Below are 26,622 nucleotides of genomic sequence, written 5' to 3'. Positions count from 1 at the left end.
GCAAGGTGGAGGTGGTGAAAGGTACTGTAGACTCTATTCATGGCAAGGTGGAGGTGGTGAAAGGTACTGTAGACTCTATTCATGGCAAGGTGGAGGTGGTGAAAGGTACTGTAGACTCTATTCATGGCAAGGCGGAGGTGGTGCAAAGGGAGAACAAACAACTTAACAACTTGGTAGACAGATATTCAGTAAATACTAGGAATAGATTGGTAGCGAGGTTGCATAGCAACAGCATCAACTTCCGGTAGACAGGCGTAGTGCTAGTACGCTCAACTGAAAGGATCCAGTTTGTTTACTGTTTACTAACATGAACTAATAGTATTAGATGGATTGGTAGACAGGCATAGTGCTAGTACGCTCAACTGAAAGGATCCAGTTTGTTTACTGTTTACTAACATTAACTAATAGTAGAGATGGATTGGTAGACAGGCGTAGTGCTAGTACGCTCAACTGAAAGGATACAGTTTGTTTACAGTTTACTAACATGAACTAATAGTATACAGTGGGGCAAAACAGTATTTAGTCAGCCACCAATTGTGCAAGTTCTCCCACTTAAAAAGATGAGAGGCCTGTAATTTTCATCATAGGAACACTTCAACTATGACAGACAAAATGAGGAAAAAAAATACAGAAAATCACATTGTAGGATTTTTTTATGAATTTATTTGCAAATTATGGTGGAAAATAAGTATTTGGTCAATAACAAAAGTTTATCTCAATACTTTGTTATATACCCTTTGTTGGCAATGACACAGGTCAAACGTTTTCTGTAAGTCTTCACAAGGTTTTCACACACTGTTGCTGGTATTTTGGCCCATTCCTCCATGCAGATCTCCTCTAGACCAGTGATGTTTTGGGGCTGTCGCTGGGCAACACGGACTTTCAACTCCCCTCCAAAGATTTTCTATGGGGTTGAGATCTGGAGACTGGCTAGGCCACTCCAGGACCTTGAAATGCTTCTTACGAAGCCACTCCTTCGTTGCCCGGGCGGTGTGTTTGGGATCATTGTCATGCTGAAAGACCCAGCCACGTTTCATCTTCAATGCCCTTGCTGATGGAAGGAGGTTTTCACTCAAAATCTCACGATACATGGCCCCATTCATTCTTTCCTTTACACGGATCAGTCGTCCTGGTCCTTTTGCAGAAAAACAGCCCCAAAGCATGATGTTTCCACCCCCATGCTTCACAGTAGGTATGGTGTTCTTTGGATGCAACTCAGCATTCTTTGTCCTCCAAACACGACGAGTTGAGTTTTTACCAAAAAGTTCTATTTTGGTTTCATCTGACCATATGACATTCTCCCAATCCTCTTCTGGATCATCCAAATGCTCTCTAGCAAACTTCAGACGGGCCTGGACATGTACTGGCTTAGCCTGTTGGGGATAGGGGGCAGTATTTGCATGGCCGGACAAAAAATGTACCCGATTTAATCTGGTTACTACTCCTGCCCAGTAACTAGAATATGCATATAATTGTTTGATTTGGATAGAAAACACCCTAAAGTTTCTAAAACTGTTTGAATGGTGTCTGTGAGTATAACAGAACTCATTTGGCAGGCCAAAACCTGAGAAGATTCCAAACAGGAAGCGCTCTCTCTGACTATTTCCTGGCCTTCTTGATAATCTCTAACCAAAACAGGGGATCTCTGGCATAACGTGACATTTTCTAACGCTCCCATAGGCTCTCAGAAGGCGCCAGAACGATGAATAGTGACTTTGCAGGCCATGGCTGAAAAACAGAAGCGCATTTGGATAGTTGTCGATCTGAGGACAATGAGACTGGAGGCGCATGCACGAGCCGACACCATATTTACTTTCTCTCTCTTTGAATGAAAACAACGACTCCCGGTCGGAATATTATCGCTTTTTTACGAGAAAAATCGCATAAAAATTGATTTTAAACAGCGTTTGACATGCTTCGAAGTACGGTAATGGAATATTTTGACATTTTTTGTCACGAAACGCGTCGGGCGCGTCACCCTTCTTTACCCTTCGGATAATGTCTTGAACGCACGAACAAAACGCCGCTATTTGGATATAACTATGGATTATTTGGAACCAAACCAACATTTGTTATTGAAGTAGAAGTCCTGGGAGTGCATTCTGACGAAGAACAGCAAAGGTAATCCAATTTTTCTAATAGTAATTCTGAGTTTGGTGAGTACCACACTAGGTGGGTGTCAAAATAGCTAGCCTGTGATGGCCGGGCTATCTACTCAGAATATTGCAAAATGTGCTTTCACCGAAAAGCTATTTTAAAATCGGACATAGCGAGTGCATAAAGGAGTTCTGTATCTATAATTCTTAAAATAATTGTTATGTTTTTTGTGAACGTTTATCGTGAGTAATTTAGTAAATTCACCGGAAGTGTTTGGTGGGAATGCTAGTCACATGCTAGTCACATGCTAATGTTAAAAGCTGTTTTTTTTATATAAATATGAACTTGATTGAACAAAACATGCATGTATTGTATAACATAATGTCCTAGGAGTGTCATCTGATGAAGATCATCAAAGGTTAGTGCTGCATTTAGCTGTGGTTTTGGTTTTTGTGACATTATATGCTAGCTTGAAAAATGGGTGTCTGATTATTTCTGGCTGGATACTCTGCTGACATAATCTAATGTTTTGCTTTCGTTGTAAAGCCTTTTTGAAATCGGACAGTGTGGTTAGATTAACGAGAATCTTGTCTTTAAAATGGTGTAAAATAGTCATATGTTTGAGAAATTGAAGTAATAGCATTTCTAAGGTATTTGAATATCGCGCCACGGGATTACACAAGCGTCCCACCTAGCCCATAGAGGTTAAGCAAGGGGACACGTCTGGCACTGCAGGATTTGAGTCCCTGGCGGCGTAGTGTGTTACTGATGGTAGGCTTTGTTACTTTGGTCCCAGCTCTCTGCAGGTCATTCACTAGGTCCCCCCGTGTGCTTCTGGGATTTTTGCTCACCGTTCTTGTGATCATTTTGACCCCACGGGGTGAGATCTTGCGTGGAGCCTCAGATCGAGGGAGATTATCAGTGGTCTTGTATGTCTTCCATTTCCAAATAATTGCTCCCACAGTTGATTTCTTCAAACCAAGCTGCTTACCTATTGCAGATTCAGTCTTCCCAGCCTGGTGCAGGTCTACAATTTTGTTTCTGGTGTCCTTTGACAGCTCTTTGGTCTTGGCCATAGTGGAGTTTGGAGTGTGACTGTTTGAGGTTGTGGACAGGTGTCTTTTATACTGATAACAAATTCAAACAGGTGCCATTAATACAGGTAACAAGTGGAGGACAGAGGAGCCTCTTAAAGAAGAAGTTACAGGTCTGTGAGAGCCAGAAATCTTGCTTGTTTGTAGGTGACCAAATACTTATTTTCCACCATAATTTGCAAATAAATTCATAAAAAATCCTACAATGTGATTTTCTGTATTTTTTTCTTCTTAATTTTGTCTGTCATAGTTGACGTGTACCTATGATGAAAGTTACAGGCCTCTCTCATATTTTTAAGTGGGACAACTTGCACAATTGGTGGCTGACTAAATACTTTTTTGCCCCACTGTAGATGGATTGGTAGACAGGCGTAGCACTAGTACGCTCAACTGAAAGGATCCAGTTTGTTTTCAATTTACTAACATGAACTAATAGTATAGATGGATTGGTAGACAGGCATAGTGCTAGTACGCTCAACTGAAAGGATACAGTTTGTTTACAGTTTACTAACATGAACTAATAGTAGAGATGGATTGGTAGACAGGCGTAGTGCTAGTACGCTCAACTGAAAGGATACAGTTTGTTTACAGTTTACTAACATGAACTAATAGTATAGATGGATTGGTAGACAGGCGTAGTGCTAGTACGCTCAACTGAAAGGATACAGTTTGTTTACAGTTTACTAACATGAACTAATAGTAGAGATTGATTGGTAGACAGGCGTAGTGCTAGTACGCTCAACTGAAAGGATACAGTTTGTTTACAGTTTACTAACATGAACTAATAGTATAGATGGATTGGTAGACAGGCGTAGTGCTAGGACGCTCAACTGAAAGGATACAGTTTGTTTACAGTTTACTAACATGAACTAATAGTAGAGATGGATTGGGTCTTTGGGCGGATCAAACGTCTTCTCTGCCTGAGTGTGATGTTTACGATGTCTGCCCACACTCAACCTAGCCTTGGGGATGGGCGGTAAACCATATTTTACTATATACCAGTATTGATGCACGGACCGGTTTGGGTTTTTACTTTACCTTCTATAAGGGTATTTCAATGTTTGGTTTGTTAAATGTGATGCGCAATTCTGTCACGTTCCTTTATTCAGGACATTTAGAATGACAACCCATTACAGAGTAGCCTAGTGGGATTATTCACAACATTATCTGGTGATCAGGTTATGAAATGTCATGACAAAGACATTTTAGTTTCCATGTTTCACCTAAAATATTAAATGATTTATAGTCCTAGGTCTATGTTATTGTTTGGTGAAGTTATGGGTCCTACAGGAGGTCTATGTTGTTGTTAGGTGATGTTATGTGTCCTACAGGAGGTCTATGTTGTTGTTAGGTGAAGTTATGGGTCCTACAGTAGGTCTATGTTGTTGTTAGGTGATGTTATGTGTCCTACAGGAGGTCTGTATTATTGTTTGGTGAAGTTATGGGCCAATTTGTTTAACACTTAGTGTACAAACCCTCATTGTCAGGCTGATGGCAAAGCTAGCCAAAGAGCATTTCACTGGTTGAAGTGTTTTTTAAGTATAAAGCAGTTGATTTGTAACACAAATAACACAAACATATTAACCAGGACATTCAAACGAGTCTTACAATTCCTTTCCAAAAGTAATGTGAAATGCACTCAAAAGCAACCTGTAAATGGAGGCTATTTTTGCTGTCAGCCTATGAGAACTCCCCTGAGTTTTCCCCCACGGTGGTGAATTAGTGAATAGACACAGAGCTTAATGTGAGTTTCCTTGAGTAGCACTCCTGATCTTGTGCTGATAGTGAGCTGTAATATTCAGAATACATTGTGGAAAAACTAAAATCTTTGCTCACCATTTTTGCTCCAGGCAGATATACTACATCCATAACTAGTGGTTTCCTCATTACCAGATATACTACATCCATAACTAGTGGTTTCCTCATTACCAGATATACTACATCCATAACTAGTGGTTTCCTCATTAGCAGATATACTACATCCATAACTAGTGGTTTCCTCATTACCAGATATACTACATCCATAACTAGTGGTTTCCTCTTTAGCATGGAGGAGTTTCTGCAACCAAATTGTGTGCGCGTTACCCTCGTGCCGCAATTTTAGCAAACACAGAAAGGGGCCTATATTGGAGACCAAAAGTCGTCTGGCACACTGCTTAGGATTTCAACAACTTTAATAACTTATTTCTAGTTACCACTAATGTGAAAACAAGACAAAATTTGACTTTTGTTGCTAACTTTTCTGTCTTAATTGTCAAATTTAACAGATGTCAATTGTTGTACAACTTTATGGGTACGCTCTGGGCATCACCTTTTACCTCAAATAAACAGTGACTTTGTCGTTCACACAGGAGAGAGATGTGACTATCGTGGATCCTCTGGGGAGCCTCAACAACATCATGATACTGACGAGGCAGAGAAGAGTCTCTCCAGATCAGAACTCCTCAAGAAACACCAGCGAATACACATAGGAGCGAAATCTCACTGCTGCTCTGACTGTGGGAAGAGATTCATCTCTTCAGTAGACCTTAAAATACATAAAAGAATTCACACTGGAGAGAAACCTTTTGGCTGTGATCAATGTGGGAAGAGTTTTACTACATCTACCCATCTGACTTTGCACCAGAGAACACACACAGGAGAGAAACCATATAGCTGTAGTCAATGTGGGAAGAGATTTTCTACATCTAGCTATCTAACTATACACCATAGGACACACACAGGAGAGAAGCCATATAGCTGTAATCAATGTGGGAAGAGTTTTTCTACGTCTTGCTATCTAAATATACACCATAGGACACACACAGGAGAAAGATCTTATGGCTGTGATCAATGTGGGAAGAGTTTTTATACATCTAGCAAGCTGACTTCACACCGGAGAACACACACAGGGGAGAAACCTCAAAGCTGTGATCAATGTGACAAGAGATACTCTGATAAAAGATCTCTGATCAAACATCAGAAAATTCATACATGAAGGATTTGTTTCATGATATCAATGAAATAATGTCACAATGTAGAATGTTTTAACATTGTAGTAGGAGTATTTTAATGATGTCAGAATGTAGAACCTGAAACATTTGCCCCCTGTTTAATTGATCTTAGCCTCAGTGGAAAGATCCAGGCTCTGAATTGAAAGAGTATTATTTATGAGATTTAACAAAAAGTGACTAACAAAGAAAGAGTTGTTAAGTATAACATGTTGGTGACCCACTTGAATCAAAATACAACACTTCAAAATGTAGCTAGCTGTTTTCTATAAATTGTCCTCTACCCAGTGATGTACACATTCCCAGATTCTGTGTGGTTTTTGAGCTGTTAGTTTTAACATGACATGCAACCTCATCTCCCTTCTGTCACACAAATGATTTTAGCATGATATTGATGAGTGATGACAAATAAGTGTTGTGTTCCTTTGTTTAGCTACCCCTACATTTAAATACATCACTCCAAAATGTAGCTGACTGTCTACTGCAGGTTGTCCTCTAACCAGTGAGCTAAAATATGTCTCCCATTTCCATGTTTTCTTTTAGTTGTGTTAGTTTCAACAGCACGTACAACCTGATTTCCCCCCTAATGGATATCAGTGATTTATTGCTACTTGTCAAAACAACAGTGTTTCTGGTGCTTGTGCAGTTTATAAGGTGCTTGTTTAAATAAATACAAGTAATATGATTATTGTGGCAGATGTTTGTGTATATAGCACATTTTATGTTTAGGATTTCAATTCATCCCAAACTGTTTCTGCATATTGATTATTGATTTGGACACTTTAAAACTGTGTTTTGACATTGGGGCTATCCCACCATTAACAAAGGGGTGTACATTTGCTTTTCATATTTCATATTTACATTTCATGTAACATTTAGTAATGATATTTTTTCAAGCAACCAACTGACAATTTTTTGGTACAATTATATTGACATTGTTACCCTGCTTTTAGAATATCAGGGTTCATTCTCAGATGTGCCAACCCAAATGTACTAGAGCATGACATTGGGGATTGGTCCCCGACCCAACAACATGCCTATCTAGTGAACCCTGAAAAGAGAGAGAAGCTCCGCAGTGAGGTGGAAAGTTACTATGGATATTGCAGGAGTTTCCTCTTGAAATCAGACATGTCTGTGGTAAGGACAACTTGGTTGCTGATTGTCTCAAGGGTGGGTAGTTAAATAGTTTTGTGTTTAGCCAGTGAGTTATCATGGATCACAATTTATTTTGACTGAACGTTTTTCCGTATTGGAGTTCAAGAAACGAGTGAGTTTTAGGAAGACGAGAGTTCTAGAAGCTAGTGAGTTCTAGAAGCTAGTGAGTTAAAAAAAAAATGTTTAAAAAAATTAGAAAAAGTAGAAAATTATATATTTAGAAAATGTTTTTTTTTTTTCTTCTTGTTTTTAATTGTTGACAGCCAGTAGACACCATGTTTATATTGGTGAAGGTGAAGCTTTGTAGATGATTATAATGAGAAAAGGAAGTTGTTTTCTGTTGGTGGTGAGCAAACTTGTCCAACAAAAATATAGGATATATTTGTCTAAGGGGGAAGGTGTTTCAGGCTTTGGTTTTTCCATTTATGTTTTGAGGTTGGACTATAGCACGTGTAGCCCGTTAGCACGTCTAGCTCGTTAGCACGTCTAGCTCCGTTAGCACGTCTAGCTCCGTTAGCACGTCTAGCTCCGTTAGCACGTCTAGCTCCGTTAGCACGTAGGACGCACTGATTGGTGTCACCTCGTTAGTCAGTATGTGTTACACCTGTGCTGGCTTGTCCATCTCGTTAGTGGGAAGGTGTTTCACCTGAGCTGGTCCAGATTCTATTTAAGAGTGTCTGGCCCAGTGCTCCAGTTGTCTTGATACATGTGGAGAGTCAACAACTTTAGTTGCTCCACCTTTTTGGTTTGCTTCCTGTCTTTAAGTTTGGTGTGGGTTTTTCTTTTGTTTTCCTCTTCTTGGGCAGATTTAGTGGGTCTCATGGTGGGTGACTTTTAGGTCCCAGTTGTTGTTACTATTCAATTGTGATTGTTGTCAGTGACTCTTTGTCTGTTTGAGCAACATTTTATAATAAAAATAAAAAAAATACAAATCTAATTATGGGACATTTCTGGTTTCTTGCTGGGGAACGTAACAACAAACAGTATTGTAAAACAAGCTGATATTTTGGGTTGGATGTTGCATCCAATTGTTAATATTTTAATCAATGGAATTTCCTTAGAATGCTCACTAGTCTTTCAGTTGTTAATCTTGTTTGTTGTGGTAAATATTTGTTTATTCCTGTGAAGTCATTGTGTTGCATCCATGTATGAAATGTGCTGTATAAATAAAGCTTGATTTGATTTGAACATATTGTAAAACAAATTAACCCAATGACTGACCAATCAACAGACTATTGGTCCATCTTAGTATGAAAAACAGTATAAAATCAGTATATGTTCCACTGTCAAAATAGTGCATGGTATGAATGTTTAGTATCACTTTTCAACCAACCCAGTTTATTTGTTGAAATCAATATGTCAAAGGATTCAACTGAAACAAACAAATGGATCAAACAGATCAATCCCACTTTTCCAGCCTGCTGAAGGCATGGTGGAGTGGTAAACACCACCCCCGGCTCTACCAGGGGCTTGAGGTGGTCTCCCACAGCTCTGATTATGTCATGTTCTGTGGCCTTGCCGTTCCATTTCTTGACTGCCCCTGCAACACAGAAAGAAACACATTTAGTCATATTATATAAAACACTCAAAGTAATGGATATGCAGCATCTACAGCCTCAGTTACACCTGGCACCTAAATGTGACTTCTGATCACTCCAAGCTGCATTAGGTCTGGATGCACAGATGTCACAATGTGCTGCATTAGGTTTAGATCTGCCAGGATGGGCATTGTGTTCGGAATTTGAGTCTGGCCACCGAATATACATAAGCAATGTAAAGAGATGGGGTGAATGAGTGGGGAAAAGTACATTTGACACAAATGACCTTCATAATATCAAAGAACAAATGTGTGTGTCTGAGGGGAAATTAACTTTCATACAGCCAAAAGGGGTGAGAAATTACACCAATATCAGTGGACAATTTGCACTAATGTAAATAAACATAGATGGTGGAACATATTCCCTTTTGCTGACGTGATGAACCACTAAGGGGACATAAATATTTACCATCTAAACCATGTGTGACCTCTCACCTCTCTGGCTGTAGAAGTGTTCTTCCTAACCAGTCCCTCAACAGCTCTCTGACTGAGCTCCACCCTCACTGGGTCTTCAGAGGAGAGGAAGGCTGAGGAGGGATGGAAGGATGAATGGATCAGTCAGTCAATAAAGTGTAGAGCTGCTATCTATGCTGTCTGACAAAATCACTATTTTAGTAGTTCATTAAAGTAAATAAGGCTTTATGACTGCTGAATACCAACTATCAATCACTTAGATCATGTATTTTCAGGTAGAGATACATCCTTGGCACGTCCCTAAGGTAGGGGTTAAGGTTAGGGTTTAGGGTAGGGATGTCCAAAGGATCCCGGATAGCATTGACCATTGTGCATTCTTTTGTCTCTTTTACATAGCAGGTGATGGGTTCTGACTTCTGAACTTGAAAATATTAAATATCCTTATTATGTGAAATTGAATGAAACAATAATATATGTTGATGCTAATATGATGTACAATTATCCATGATGTTTCTATATGATAACAATAGAGTAATATATTTAATATGATGTACAATATTCCATGATGTTTCTATATGATAACAATAGAGTAATATATTTAATATGATGTACAATATTCCATGATGTTTCTATATGATAACAATAGAGTAATATATTTAATAAGACATATACTATTTTTTCACTAATTCACTAATTAACAGTTTCACAAATTAATTTTAATTAACTTAATCATTATGATTCAACATCAGTTCACCGTCTCACCTCATACTGTATTGGAGCAGAAGCAGCTGACTGCCCAGTTCAACATCAGTTCACCGTCTCACCTCATACTGTATTGGAGCAGCAGCAGCTGACTGCCCAGTTCAACATCAGTTCACCGTCTCACCTCATACTGTATTGGAGCAGCAGCAGCTGACTGCCCAGTTCAACATCAGCTCACCGTCTCACCTCATACTGTATTGGAGCAGCAGCAGCTGACTGCCCAGTTCAACATCAGTTCACCGTCTCACCTCATACTGTATTGGAGCAGCAGCAGCTGACTGCCCAGTTCAACATCAGTTCACCGTCTCACCTCATACTGTATTGGAGCAGCAGCAGCTGACTTGATCGTTGATACTAATCATCATGTTTGAATCTGAGAGTAAATAGTGCCGACTACACTCTAAAAATGTAGGGTTCAACTGGAGTTGTTCTCAGATCCCCTAAGAACCGTAGGGTTCTTGGTCAATGAAAAACAGCCCCAAAAGGTTCTTCAAAGAACTTGTTAGAAGGTGGGTTCAACGAGGAACCTCCGTTGTTGCTGGACTTCTTCCGGGAACTTCGCAATTACAACTGAAAACGATGGTGACAAGTTTGGATGCGACAACAGTTAAAAAGGTTAAGTTGGGTTGATGTTTGGCTCTGAATATGTCTCGAAATAATTTATATAATAATATAACATACGTATAATGAATAACGAAGACAATTCTGGTTTTCTGTGAATATCTTCCATAACGTTACTATAGTTAATTAACGTAAATATTAGAAAGCCGGGTTTGACCGTCGGCGTTGTATGAGCTACAGTACAGTACCGTTAGCTAGCTAGCTAACGTTATGTCCTAACTAGGCACAACTAGGTTTGGATTATTTCCTCAACTATATTCTTTCCCATATATTGTATATCGTTTCCATAAAGCCAACATGGCTTTACACTGATTAATGTAAGTTTCCAATCTAGATCAGTTCTCACTTTTGTGATAATGAACTAGCTAACGTTAGCTTAGTTAACTAACTAACTAACTAACTAAGGACGGTGACCTGTCCAGACGAGATGTTACAACGAACTGAATCGTCAATGGAGGTCTTCCTCTTTATATAGCCTGCTACAGCATGCAATACTATTAACTCACAAGGGGGCATAACGTTACATGTACAATACTATCCCATTTTGGAAAGGTTACATGTACAATACTATCCCATTTTGGAAACGTTACATGTACAATACTATCCCATTTTGGAAATGTTACATGTACAATACTATCCCATTTTGGAAACATTACATGTACAATGCTATCCCATTTTGGAAACGTTACATGGACAATACTATCCCATTTTGGAAACGTTACATGTACAATACTATCCCATTTTGGAAACGTTACATGTACAATACTATCCCATTTTGAAAACGTTACATGTACAATACTATCCCATTTTGGAAACGTTACATGTACAATACTATCCCATTTTGGAAACGTTACATGTGGAGGTAAATTAATATCTTAGATGGTAGCTGTTGATGTGATTCAAATGGATAATGGTATTAATACAGTGTCTAGACTACCTCTTTTGTATAAATGCCCTTCAGAATCCAAACACAGTATTGCCACGCAGCAAAACGTTGCGTATAATCTTTCAAGTCAGCCTGATAAAATATTAAACAATTTGTGTACAAAGATATCTTGAAATGTGATATTAGGCCTGTATGGCAGTACTGTTACTGTATGGCAGTACTGTATTGGCTAGTGCTTTCTCCAATATGTTCTTCTATTTTGCATTCAACTGTATGTCGATGCCATTTATCTTTCAATATTTATTTAATATATATATATATATATATATATATTTTTTTTTTTTTTTTGACACATTTTATCTTCCTTTGAAATTCTCATAGGTCAGAACATGGACACAATGCAATTGGGATCAAGAAGAAGGTACAGATATGTTGTAGGACAGCTGCATTTGAAGTGTACATTTAACCTACATAGCAGTCAATACAAACTGAAATCTATTAGCATTCAAATGTGTGCAAATTATCTTCTCAGAAATGAATCAAGTCCATGGAATGGATATAGACAAGATAATCCAAGGACTATCAGAGGTAGAGAGGCGAGGCTGGGGTGAGGACATCATCCTGCTATTTTGACAGTCCCTGAAGGACAATACAGAAGAGGTATTTGCTCTTATTCCTTCCCTTTCTCTAATATATTTTGTAATAAAATTAGCAAGTGTAGTAAGATCATTGCTTTACTTTACTAGGACTGGAGACCACAGCAGCTCTTGCCCAACCTCTTCAACGAGGACCCGAGTGGCCTTTATGTCCATGACAAGGTATGCCTATGCACCAATCATCTGTTTCTTCATAAACATAGGTGTGCATGCTTATATAAAACTACAGCTATACATTTGTTATGTTCTTTGTTAATTGTATGTGTATTAATCTTTTCTTACTTTTGTTGACACAGATTTCACCGCTCTTCACTCCTTTACTGCACATCGGTGGAAATCCATTTCACCATGAGAGTGAAATCCCGCTGGCCTTTGATGGGGAGAACATCCACGCCCTCGAGGACGTCCCCATGGGACTTGGGGCTCTGCTACGGCTGGATTTTTTATTTTCCCTTCAATTTCCCCAAAATGTCAGAAAAACACTTATGTTGTTAAGTTACTGTGTTCTGGGGATAAGATAAGTTGGGGTGAAGTTACCAGGGCCGGTCATAAAGATGGCAAACTTTCTATTATAACTAAGTGAATATGATATACACACTAAAGCTAAAAAATCTGTATTTAGCATCAAGTCTACAATATTGTTTTTATTGTACATTATCATTATTTATATATTTAAAAATGTCATGAAAAGCACTATACAAAGTAAATGTATTATTTATTATGGTCTGACATGTCTGCAGAAATGTTTCAATTTTGTAATGTGTTTTGTAAATATTAATTCACATTTGTGGTGCCACTAAATAAACAATGAATTATTTAAATCAATATTGTCAATATTGTTGTTAAAATATGTTTTTTATAATGCAGGGAGGGTGGACAGGGAGTTTAAAAAATGAACCCCAAAATGTTCTTTGAGGAACTTATAGGGGTTCCCCCACAGTTTCAATTTGAAGAACCCCTAAACTCCAGGAACCTTTACGGGATGCTTCTTCAACATCAACAGCTAGTCAGACACCTTGGTTCACTCTAACTTTATGGAAAAAGGTTTATTCAATAAATCTAGCAACTCCTCTCATACTGGGAAGAACCCTACGCCTAAAGGGCAGTTTTATTTCAATTGTAGTACCCGGACGTTTTATAGTTACATCGTTAGGGCAACTTGCCATAAAGTGGACACACTCCCATCAGTTTCTGAGACAACTGGCCAGACTTTGTAGACTGTTAATTAATGCTTAAACCTCATCTTTATCAAATGATCCATTAAAGATACCAACTCAAAACCTACGTTCGTCTACATATGGGTTGTTTAAATTGTATCTAATTATATTCCCAGTATTACTTCATTAAATCTCTAGTAATCGATTATACACACATACAATTCATCATATTTTCATATATTCACAGAATCCACATAAAACGTAAGAAATTCTCAGGTAGTCACGACAACCATTCCATTTGCTTTTTCAAGGACTCTCCACAGCTACGAAGCAGCTCTCCATAAATACTCCCAGCAGAACAAAAGATAAACTTTTGTTTCCCAGACAATGACCATGGGATCCTCAACGGTTCTCTAACCTCCCAGAAACCACGGCAAAATCAAGCCTCCCAGGAACTATAGACCTTCTGCTGCTAACTAAAATATCTAATAATAATAATATATATACCCCTCTCAATACCACCCCGTGGGCAGTGAAAGATGGGCAGTGAAAGAACGGAACCCCAAGATAACGTAATAAAGCTTATTATCCACATGTCAATCATCTGATTAAGCATATTTCTATACGTTACTATCCAAACTTCAGATTAAGACTGATGTTTACCATCAACAGAAATTAACTTCCATTTCACATTATAATCAAATACAATGCTTCACCTTCACCAATATAAACATGGTGTCTACTGGCTGTCAACAATTAAAAACAAGGGGGGAAAAAATGATTTCTAAATAATAATATACAATCCTAAAACTCACTAGCTTCTAGAACTCTCGTCGTCTTGGGACGAGCCCAAACAAACAAAACTCATCTCCAATACGGAAAAACATGAAACAACACAAAACCTTTTGACTGCCCACCCCTGAGACAATCAGCAACCAAGTTTTCCTTACCACGGACATGTCGGATTTCAAGAGGAAACTCCTGCAATATCCGTAGTAACTTAGTAACACATCTGAGAATGAACCCTGATATTCTAAAAGCAGGAAAACAATGTCAATATAATTGTAGCCAAAATTGTCAGTTGTTTACATAATTAATAAATATTACTAAATGTTACATGAATTGTAAATATGAAATATCAAAACCAAATATACACCCCTTTGTTAATATCTATTGTCAATAATTAACTTAATGGTGAGGTATGGAATAATAAAACATGTATCTTTTGTCAGGCTGGATGTTTGAAATATGAGGTGATTTGAGTCATGCTTCTTCAGTAGTGGAATAAAGACAATTAGCATTTGAATGTTGTCAAGAAATACTGCAGTGATGTAGGATAGTTAATAAAATTGATTATAGACCAATTTATTATACTGTGACCATGTGTATAGGCTGCAAGTACGTTGAAATGAAGTTGTTTTCAAGTCATTGACAAAAGATATCTTTTCAACTTTCAACTACAACCGAATGTGTATTGGACTCGTAGGACATAGTCTTCTTTTCAATTACATTTTGCGGGATGTCCAAATCAATAACATATATGCAGAAACAGTTTGGATAAAGTGAAAACCTAAACATAAAATGTGCTATATACACAAACATCTGCCACAATAATCATATTACTTGTATTTTTTAAAACAAGCACCTTATAAACTGCACAAGCACCAAAAACGCTGTTGTTTTGACAAGTAGCAATAAATCACTGATATCGATTAGGGGGGAAATCAGGTTGTACGTGCTGTTGAAACTAGCACAACTAAAAAAAAACACATGGAAATGGGAGATGTATTTTACCTCACTGGTTAGAGGACAACTTGTAGAAAACAGCTCGCTACATTTTGAAGTGTTGCATTTTGATTCAAGTGGGTCACCAACGTGGTAAGTGGAACACAGCTCTTTTTTTGTTAGTCACTTTTTGTTAAATCTCATAAATAGTAACTCTTTCAATTCAGAGCCTGGATTTTCCCCCTGAGGCTAATATCCATATCATGTAGAAATCAATTAAACAGGGGACAAACGTTTAGGGTTATACATTGTGACATTCTGACTGACTCTGACGGCAGCTTAAATGACAGTGCTAGCTACCATTATCTGAGAAGACACTATAGTGGCCTGGAAAAACAATGACATAGTAATTAGACAACTTTGCCATCATTATCATGCCATTGTGACATCATTAAAATACTCCTTCTACAATGTTAAAACATTCTACATTGTAACATTATTTCATTGATATCATGAAACATCTAAATGTATTTTCTGATGTTTAGTCAGACATCTTTTACGAGAGTATCTCTTCCCACATTGATCACAGCTATGATATTTCTCTCCTGTGTGTGTACGCTGGTGTGATATCAGGTTGTTTGGCTGAGCAAAACTCTTCCCACATTGATTACAGCTATAAGATTTCTCTCCTGTGTGTGTTCTCTGGTGTATAGTCAGATTGCTAGATGTAGCAAAACTCTTCCCACATTGAGCACAGCTATAACGTTTCTCTCCTGTGTGAATTATCTGGTGTGATTGTAATGTATATATGACTTTGAAAAGATCTTCCCACAGTCAGAGCAGCAGTGAGGTTTCTTCCCTGTGGGTCTCTGCTGGTGTTTCTTGAGGAGTTCTGATCTGGAGACACTCTTCTCTACCTCGTCAGCATCATGATGTTGTTGAGGCTCCCCAGAGGATCCACGATAGTCCCGTATCTCTCCTGTGTGAATGAAAAAGTCAGACAGATGGTGAAAGGCCCACAACAGTAGAAATCGACTGAAAAAGGTGATGCTAACAGCGTAGCCATGATGTTGTACAACAATTGAAGTCTTTAATGAATGTTAATATTATTTGACAATTATATTAAGACGGTCAAGTGAGCAACAATAGTCATTTTGTCTTGTTTTCACATTAGTAGTAACATCGATGATTGTAGGCTAGAAATAAGTTATTAAAGTTGTTGAAATCCTAAGGAGCATGACAACTTTTGGTCTCCAATATAGGCCCCTTTCTGTGTTTGCTAAAATTGCGGCACGAGGGCAAAGCACACACAATTTGGTTGCAGAAACTCCTCCCTGCTAATGAGGAAACCGCTAGTTATGGATGTAGTATATCTGCTAATGAGGAAACCACTAGTTATGGATGTAGTATATCTGGTAATGAGGAAACCACTAGTTATGGACGTAGTGTATCTGGTAATGAGGAAACCACTAGTTATGGATGTAGTATATCTGGTAATGAGGAAACCACTAGTTATGGATGTAGTATATCTGGTAATGAGGAAACCACTAGTTATGGATGTAGTATATCTGGTAATGAGGAAACCGCTAGTTATGGATGTAGTATATCTGGTAATGAGGAAACCACTAGTTATGGATGTAGTATATCTGCTAATGAGGAAACCGCTAGTTATGGATGTAGTATATCTGCTAATGAGGAAACCACTAGTTATGGATGTAGTATATCTGGTAATGAAGAAACCACTAGTTATGGATGTAGTATATCTGGTAATGAGGAAACCACTAGTTATGGATGTAGTATATCTGGTCATGAGGAAACCACTAGTTATGGATGTAGTATATCTGCTAATGAGGAAACCACTAGTTATGGATGTAGTATATCTGGTAATGAGGAAACCACTAGTTATGGATGTAGTATATCTGCTAATGAGGAAACCACTAGTTATGGATGTAGTATATCTGGTAATGAGGAAACCACTAGTTATGGATGTAGTATATCTGGTAATGAGGAAACCACTAGTTATGGATGTAGTATATCTGGTAATGAGGAAACCACTAGTTATGGATGTAGTATATCTGGTAATGAGGAAACCACTAGTTATGGATGTAGTATATCTGTTAATGAGGAAACCACTAGTTATGGATGTAGTATATCTGGTAATGAGGAAACCACTAGTTATGGATGTAGTATATCTGTTAATGAGGAAACCACTAGTTATGGATGTAGTATATCTGTTAATGAGGAAACCACTAGTTATGGATGTAGTATATCTGATAATGAGGAAACCAGTAGTTATGGATGTAGTATATCTGGTAATGAGGAAACCACTAGTTATGGATGTAGTATATCTGGTAATGAGGAAACCACTAGTTATGGATGTAGTATATCTGGTAATGAGGAAACCACTAGTTATGGATGTAGTATATCTGGTAATGAGGAAACCACTAGTTATGGATGTAGTATATCTGGTAATGAGGAAACCACTAGTTATGGATGTAGTATATCTGGTAATGAGGAAACCACTAGTTATGGATGTAGTATATCTGGTAATGAGGAAACCACTAGTTATGGATGTAGTATATCTGGTAATGAGGAAACCACTAGTTATGGATGTAGTATATCTGGTAATGAGGAAACCACTAGTTATGGATGTAGTATATCTGCTAATGAGGAAACCACTAGTTATGGATCGCTATGATGAAAACTGGCTCTCATGAGGACCACATTTTATAATGTGATCAGAGCTCTATAATAATAGATAATGTCATGTTTATAGGCTGAGCAGAGCTCTATAATAATAGATAAACATGTCATTATCTATTATTATACAGCTCTGATCAGCCTATAAACATGACATTATCTATTATTATAGAACTCTGCTCAGCCTGAAACATGACATTATCTATTATTATAGAGCTCTGCTCAGCCTGAAACATGACATTATCTATTATTATAGAGCTACCAGCTCTGCTGACTCTGATGGTATACACATGTCACAGTTAAGCAATAAGACCAGAGGAAGTGTGGTATATGGCCAATAAAGCATGGTTAAAGACTGTTCTTACGCACGACGCAACGCAGAGTGCCTGGATACAGCCCTTAGCCGTGGTATATTGGCCATATATCACAAACCCGAGGTGGCTTATTGCTATTATAAACTGGTTACCAACGTAATTAGAACAGTAAAAATACATGTTTTGTCATACCCATGGTATACGACCTGATATACCACGGCTGTCAGCCGATCAGCATTCAGGGCTTTAACCACCCATTTTAAAATGTAGCTTTAACATTATATTATAACATAAATTCTTATACTATAGAACAACATTTTCAAGTATAGAATTTCAGTAGCATGCTGCTTTAAAACAACATTCGCTCAAAAACTTGACAGTTAGAGCCCGTTTTTAAGACAGTACTTACTGATGGTAATCAGTTCTCCTGACTCCTCTGTCAATATGACCGTTCTCTCTCCCTCTTTCTCCTCCTTCACTTCAAAAACTGTATCGTCCTCTTTCTCTGCCTCCTCTTCTTTTACTGTAACATCCTCCTCCATTCTGAACGAGTCTTCCTCTTCTTTCACTGAAACATCTTTCTCTTCTTCTTTCACTGTAACAGCCTCACCCTCTACTTCTTGTTTTACTGTAACATCCTCCTCTTCCTTCTCCTCTTTCACGACAATGTTCAGCCCCAGAGCTTCTTTCTCCGTCCAGCAGACCTCCTCTTCTTTAGCAGGGGGGGAATGCATCAGTGAGCTCATGGTCGGGGATGTTAGCTGGCTAGCTAGCTAGCATGAGCGACTAGTTTAGTGCTAGGCTAACTTATCAAGCCAGCTAGTTGACTAACAATGTACCTATAACATTTAAATGGGCGCAATTAACTAGACGTCAGAAGTATATGTAAAACACAGAGGCAAATATGCACAGAAAAAGTCTAAATGTTTCGGCTGTTGGCTACAAAGGTGGCTGACTCGTTGTTGTTGATCCCTTCCGTCCACTAGATTATACGTCACGCTGGCAGCATCACCTGAAAGACGCACATCGCCGTCTGGAGGGAAACGCAGTTTAGATACTTTTTTTGTTGCACACAAATGTATTTTTATTTCTTTCATTAAATAATAATATTATATTGAGACGTTCAAATAGAGCAGTGCATATTTTGAGTGAGAATTTAAAACATACTGTCCTTCACATCTGTATTTAAGGCAGTTTCATATTCATTCATTTAAAGAAACCCACTGGTCACACACTGGTTGAATTATCTGTCAAACTAGGAACTCTGCAGCATAGTTTAACAGTGATCTATGTTCTATGAACGCTGCTGGGAGAAAACTGGAGAATAGCTAGAGGAAAACAAACCTAACTACATCCCCAGTCCCTGGTATATCATCAGACTGTACAAACCTAACTGCATCCACAGTCCCTGGTATATCATCAGACTGTACAAACCTAACTACATCCCCAGTCCCTGGAATATCATCAGACTTTACAAACCTAACTGCATCCCCAGTCCCTGGTATATCATCAGACTGTATACAAACCTAACTGCATCCCCAGTATATCATCAGACTGTACAAACCTAACTGCATCCCCAGTCCCTGGTATATCATCAGACTGTACAAACCTAACTGCATCCCCAGTCCCTGGTATATCATCAGACTGTATACAAACCTAACTGCATCCCCAGTCCCTGGTATATCACCAGACTGTATACAAACCTAACTGCATCCCCAGTCCCTGGTATATCACCAGACTACATACAAACCTAACTACATCCCCAGTCCCTGGTATATCACCAAACTGTACAAACCTAACTGCATCCCCAGGCCCGGGTATATCATCAGACAGTACAAACCTAACTACATCCCCAGTCCCTGGTATATCACCAGACTGTACAAACCTAACTACATCACCAGACTGCATACAAACCTAACTGCATCCCCAGTCCCTGGTATATTACCAGACTGTACAAACCTAACTACATCCCCAGTCCCTGGTATATCACCAGACTGCATACAAACCTAACTGCATCCCCAGTCCCTGGTATATTACCAGACTGTACAAACCTAACTACATCCCCAGTCCCTGGTATATTACCAGACTGTACAAACCTAACTACATCCCCAGTCCCTGGTATATCACCAGACTGCATACAAACCTAACTGCATCCCCAGTCCCTGGTATATTACCAGACTGTACAAACCTAACTACATCCCCAGTCCCTGGTATATTACCAGACTGTACAAACCTAACTACATCCCCAGTCCCTGGTATATCACCAGACTGCATACAAACCTAACTACATCCCCAGTCCCTGGTATATCATCAGACTGTACAAACCTAACTGCATCCCCAGTCCCTGGTATATCACCAGACTGTACAAACCTAACTACATCCCCAGTATATCACCAGACTGCATACAAACCTAACTGCATCCCCAGTCCCTGGTATATCACCAGACTGTATACAAACCTAACTGCATCCCCAGTCCCTGGTAGATCATCAGACTGTACAAACCTAACTACATCCCCAGGCCCTGGTATATCATCAGACTGCATACAAACCTAACTACATCCCCAGGCCCTGGTATATCATCAGACTGCATACAAACCTAACTACATCCCCAGTCCCTGGTATATCACCAGACTGCATACAAACCTAACTGCATCCCCAGTCCCTGGTATATCACCAGACTGCATACAAACCTAACTACATCCCCAGGCCCTGGTATATCACCAGACTGTACAAACCTAACTACATCCCCAGTCCCTGGTATATCACCAGACTGCATACAAACCTAACTGCATCCCCAGTCCCTGGTATATTACCAGACTGTACAAACCTAACTACATCCCCAGTCCCTGGTATATTACCAGACTGTACAAACCTAACTACATCCCCAGTCCCTGGTATATCACCAGACTGCATACAAACCTAACTACATCCCCAGTCCCTGGTATATCATCAGACTGTACAAACCTAACTGCATCCCCAGTCCCTGGTATATCACCAGACTGTACAAACCTAACTACATCCCCAGTATATCACCAGACTGCATACAAACCTAACTGCATCCCGAGTCCCTGGTATATCACCAGACTGTATACAAACCTAACTGCATCCCCAGTCCCTGATAGATCATCAGACTGTACAAACCTAACTACATCCCCAGGCCCTGGTATATCATCAGACTGCATACAAACCTAACTACATCCCCAGGCCCTGGTATATCATCAGACTGCATACAAACCTAACTACATCCCCAGTCCCTGGTATATCACCAGACTGCATACAAACCTAACTGCATCCCCAGTCCCTGGTATATCACCAGACTACATACAAACCTAACTACATCCCCAGTCCCTGGTAGATCATCAGACTGTACAAACTTAACTACATCCCCAGTCCCTGGTATATCACCAGACTGTATACAAACCTAACTGCATCCCCAGTCCCTGGTATATCACCAGACTGCATACAAACCTAACTGCATCCCCAGTCCCTGGTATATCACCAGACTGCATACAAACCTAACTACATCCCCAGGCCCTGGTATATCACCAGACTGTACAAACCTAACTACATCCCCAGTCCCTGGTATATCACCAGACTGCATACAAACCTAACTGCATCCCCAGTCCCTGGTATATTACCAGACTGTACAAATCTAACTACATCCCCAGTCCCTGGTATATTACCAGACTGTACAAACCTAACTACATCCCCAGTCCCTGGTATATCACCAGACTGCATACAAACCTAACTACATCCCCAGTCCCTGGTATATCATCAGACTGTGCAAACCTAACTGCATCCCCAGTCCCTGGTATATCACCAGGCTGTACAAACCTAACTACATCCCCAGTATATCACCAGACTGCATACAAACCTAACTGCATCCCCAGTCCCTGGTATATCACCAGACTGTATACAAACCTAACTGCATCCCCAGTCCCTGGTATATCACCAGACTGCATACAAACATAACTGCATCCCCAGTCCCTGGTATATCACCAGACTGTATACAAACCTAACTGCATCCCCAGTCCCTGGTATAACACCAGACTGCATACAAACCTAACTGCATCCCCAGGCCCTGGTATATCATCAGACTGCTGTGACAACCCTCCCACTCTGTCTGCTGAATTCTATCTCTTTTCTCTTGTTTTCCTTAATAGGATGTCGGTGGGCGGAGCCGGGAGGGTCGTCAGTGAAATGGGACACACCTGGGCTGGGTGTGTCCCAGGATAAATGCACCTCTTCCCCGTTCATTGAGGAGACTCTCTCCATGCAGACACAGACAGATTTTGGTTGTTTGCGTTGGAACCTTTCAACACCCCTCATTATCACATGTATACACGCGATCACTCACTTACACTACTGACTAAACACACACCATTGTTAATTCTCTTTACTTTACTTCTGTTAATAAATATATTTTGTTATTCTTTATCTCCACGTTGTCTCACTTTTTGTTACAGTCTTCGAGCCGGTTCGTGACACTATGGTCAGCGAGCTGGAGTCCAACTAATGGAGACCAGTTAGAACCCAACTAACAAAACCCAACTAAAACATGACTGCAGATCAGAAGAGCAGAGACATACAGAATGATGGCCGGGAAAATCCCCAACATCAAAAATAGATAGATTCCATGATGGGGAAACAAAGATTCCTGAAGCATTGATCCTTTCCAGCCAATTGTCTCAAAAATAGGATCATTACTCAAGGCTTTGAGCAACACAGAATTTAGAACAGCCAAATTATTATAGATGACATCCCACACCGCAGCAGCATAGCCTTTATGTCATTATTATAGATGACGTCCCACACTGTAGCAGCATAGCCTTTATGTCATTATTATAGATGACATCCCACACCGTAGCAGCATAGCCTTTATGTCATTATTATAGATGACATCCCACACCGTAGCAGCATAGCCTTTATGTCATTATTATAGATGACATCCCACACCGTAGCAGCATAGCCTTATGTCATTATTATAGATGACATCCCACACCGTAGCAGCATAGCCTTTATGTCATTATTATAGATGACATCCCACACCGTAGCAGCATAGCCTTTATGTCATTATTATAGATGACATCCCACACCGTAGCAGCATAGCCTTTATGTCATTATTATAGATGACATCCCACACCGGAGCAGCATAGCCTTTATGTCATTATTATAGATGACATCCCACACCGTAGCAGCATAGCCTTTATGTCGTGATTATAGATGACATCCCACACCGTAGCAGCATAGCCTTTATGTCATTATTATAGATGACATCCCACACCGTAGCAGCATAGCCTTTATGTCATTATTATAGATGACATCCCACACCGTAGCAGCATAGCCTTTATGTCATTATTATAGATGACATCCCACACCGTAGCAGCATAGCCTTTAAGTCATCTACTAAACCACTCACCGTGCTCGAGAGCATCAAATCCATGCTGCATTGTGGGTAAATGGTGACTGATTTATAAATAATAATGAGTAGTTATTTATGATGCAAGGTGATTTGTAGATCAGTCAGTTGGCAGTCGCCTGCAGTGTCGAACAAGCCCAATACCAAACCAATCAGGTGGTTGTTTGATGAAATGAAGCTTCAGACGCCATTGATGACGTGCTGCTGATAAAGTGATACAGGCATCGGTACACTGCTTTGAAGTTTACTGCTTAGCGATTTGGACGCAGGCCTCGTAGCTCCGGTATCAAACATAACATCCCCATCGAAAAGTTGACAAAACAAAAAGGAGCAAGCAGGTTGATTTCCTCTGTCGATTTGAACCCACTGCAAGAGGCACCAGATCCTACTGTGCTAACGGGTTCCCTCTAGATAACACAACCACACAGTACATGGAAGCATGAGGTGTGACTAACGTTTGCAAGCTTCAGCTAAATATCGAGCTAGCGTGACCTTCCTAGTCCCGTCTCTCAAATCAGTGAATCAACACAGGAAGGAGCAATGGATGGATAGTTCATTTATTTCCAAAGCTGCAAAGATGGGACACACACAGTATGGATGAATGATCAGTAGTGATGGGATATAAATAGCACTCCTACAGCAATTCTCCACAAATCTGCCTTCTATAATAAACTAACAAAAAACGATCAAAATGTCTGTCAAAGTTATTGTGATCATATAGTGGATTTAACAATTCCTAATAATTTCTAATTTACTATAATAAAAATAATACATTGTTTCCATGTGTAATCTCATATTCACAACATCAGAATAAACTGTCATCCATTTTAGTATAAAAATATATCAAATTAACCTGAAATATTACTCAACGTCCCCCTCTGGTGGTGAAGTATAATCCACCTAAACTAACAGAACCGGGCCAATATACTGGCTGGTGTTCATGAGTTTATAAAACACATACTTTATACATTTGTCACAAATTACCTGCAATGATGAGACACACAGTGTGGATGAATGATTAGTAGTCGACAGGATATAAATAGCACTCCTAAAGAAGATGCCGTGTGGATGAATGATCAGTAGTGACAGGATATAAATAGCACTCCTAAAGAAGATGCAGTGTGGATGAATGATCAGGATATAAATAGCACTCCTAAAGAAGATGCAGTGTGGATGAATGATCAGGATATAAATAGCACTCCTAAAGAAGATGCAGTGTGGATGAATGATCAGGATATAAATAGCACTCCTAAAGAAGATGCAGTGTGGATGAATGATCAGTAGTCGACAGGATATAAATAGCACTCCTAAAGAAGATGCAGTGTGGATGAACGTTCTGCCCTGGATTGGAAGTTGCATCCTTGCGCTGCCTTCTCCCACCGCCTCAACGCCACAAAGGAATAATGATGTGGGGAATCGGGAGCTTCTAGCAGTGAAGATGGCAATGGAGGCACTGGCTTGAAGGGGTGGAGCATCCGTTCATTGAGTGGACAGACAACAAAAATCTGGAGTATCTCCGCACCGCCAATCACCTCAACTCCAGGCAACTGAAATGGGCACTGTTTACCCAGTTCTACTTTCCCCCTCCTACCAGTCGGGGTCCAAGAACGTCAAGCCAGATGTTTTGTTTCACCGCTATAACCCCACGGCTAGCACCCCGGAGCCCGAGACAATCCTTCCTACCTCTTGCCTGGGGACGGCACTCAGCTGGGGTATAGGGGAACAGGTCCGGGAGGCGCAGCGGTCGTAGCCGAAACCTGGGGGGGTCAAGATAACCAGATGTTCGTGCCTGAGGTTGTCCGCTACGCGGTCCTGGAGTGGGCCAATTCCTCCAGGCTAGCCTGTCACACTCACCGTCCCTGGTCCAACATATCTCTGGATTTCATCACGGGTCCCCCCCCCCCCCGGTCTGAGGGCTACACTGCAATCCTGACTGGTCGACCGGTTATCCAAAGCAGCCCACTTCATTCCTCTCCCCAAACTACCCGTGGCCAAGGAGACGGCACAGCCCATGGTGTAGCACGTCTTCCGGATCCATGGACTGCCCGTGGACCTGGTCTCCGACCAGGGGCCTCAGTTCTCATCCGGGGTCTGGAAGGCATTCTACGCCCTCATTGGATCGTCGGCCAACCTGTCCTCTGGGTTCCACCACCAGTCCACTGGCAAGTGGGAGCGAGCAAACCACGATCTAGAGACTACTCTGCACTGCCTGGTCTCCGCCAACCCCACCACCTGGAGCTAGCAGCTGGTGTGAGTCGAGTACGCCCGCAACACCCTACCCTGCTCTGCCATGGGCCTATCTCCGTTCGAGTGTTCCCTGGGGTATCAGCCTCCGCTTTTCCCCGAGCAGGAGGAAGAGGTCGGCATACCTTCTGCCGAGATGTTTGTCCGCCGCTGTCGTTTAACCTGAAGGAGAGCCCGATTGGCCCTCCTCAATACCACCTCAAGGTATCGAAGACAAGAGGATTGCTATCAGACCACAGCTCCCCAGTATCGGCTAGGGCAGAAGGTATGTCTGTCCACCCGGGATCTGCCACTCCGGGTGGATCTCGCAAACTCTCCCCCCCCAGGTTATTGGCCCATTTCCCATCTCCAAGATTATTAGGCCCTCTGCTGTTCATCTTCTGTTGCTCCGTACTCTTCGTATACATCCCACCTTTTAATGTGTCCTGAGTTAAAACCATGTCTCACAGCTCTTTGTCTCCTGTTTCTGACCTCTGCCTACCCAGAACCTGAGCCTACCTGTGGTCTGGTACCGTTGCCACACCTCTGGTTACTGACCCCTGCCTGCCTTGTACTGTTAAATCAAATCTTATTAGTCACATGCGCCGAATACAACAGGTGTAGACCTTACAGTGAAATGCTGAATAAAACAGGTGTAGACCTTACAGTGAAAGGCTTACTTACGAGCCTCTAACCAACTCTGCAGTTTCAAAAAAGACAGATAAGAGTAAGAGAAAAGTAATTAAAGGGCAACATTAAAATATAACAATATATACAGGGGATGCCGGTACAGGGTGAATGTGCGGGGGCAC

General features: G+C 40.3%; 2 protein-coding genes across 2 annotated transcripts in view; one reads left to right on the top strand and one right to left on the bottom strand.

Moving 5' to 3' along the window:
• The window catches only part of LOC106606985 (zinc finger protein 850-like), an 898,172-nt gene that overhangs the window by 291,338 nt on the left and 580,212 nt on the right, over nt 1–26,622 (top strand). The gene's annotated exons all lie outside the window — the stretch shown is intronic.
• On the bottom strand, nt 15,815–19,170 carry LOC106561433 (zinc finger and SCAN domain-containing protein 31-like). Its single transcript, XM_014125399.2, has 2 exons — nt 18,578–19,170; nt 15,815–16,133 (listed from the first exon to the last, which is right to left on the bottom strand). The coding sequence occupies exons 1-2, from the start codon at nt 18,912–18,914 to the stop codon at nt 15,937–15,939; spliced, it is 534 nt and encodes a 177-aa protein (XP_013980874.1). The 5' UTR covers nt 18,915–19,170; the 3' UTR covers nt 15,815–15,936.

The sequence above is a fragment of the Salmo salar genome, chromosome ssa02, assembly GCF_905237065.1.
Source record: "Salmo salar chromosome ssa02, Ssal_v3.1, whole genome shotgun sequence".
Lineage (NCBI taxonomy): Eukaryota > Metazoa > Chordata > Actinopteri > Salmoniformes > Salmonidae > Salmo > Salmo salar.
This window is presented reverse-complemented; position numbering and strand designations above follow the sequence as displayed.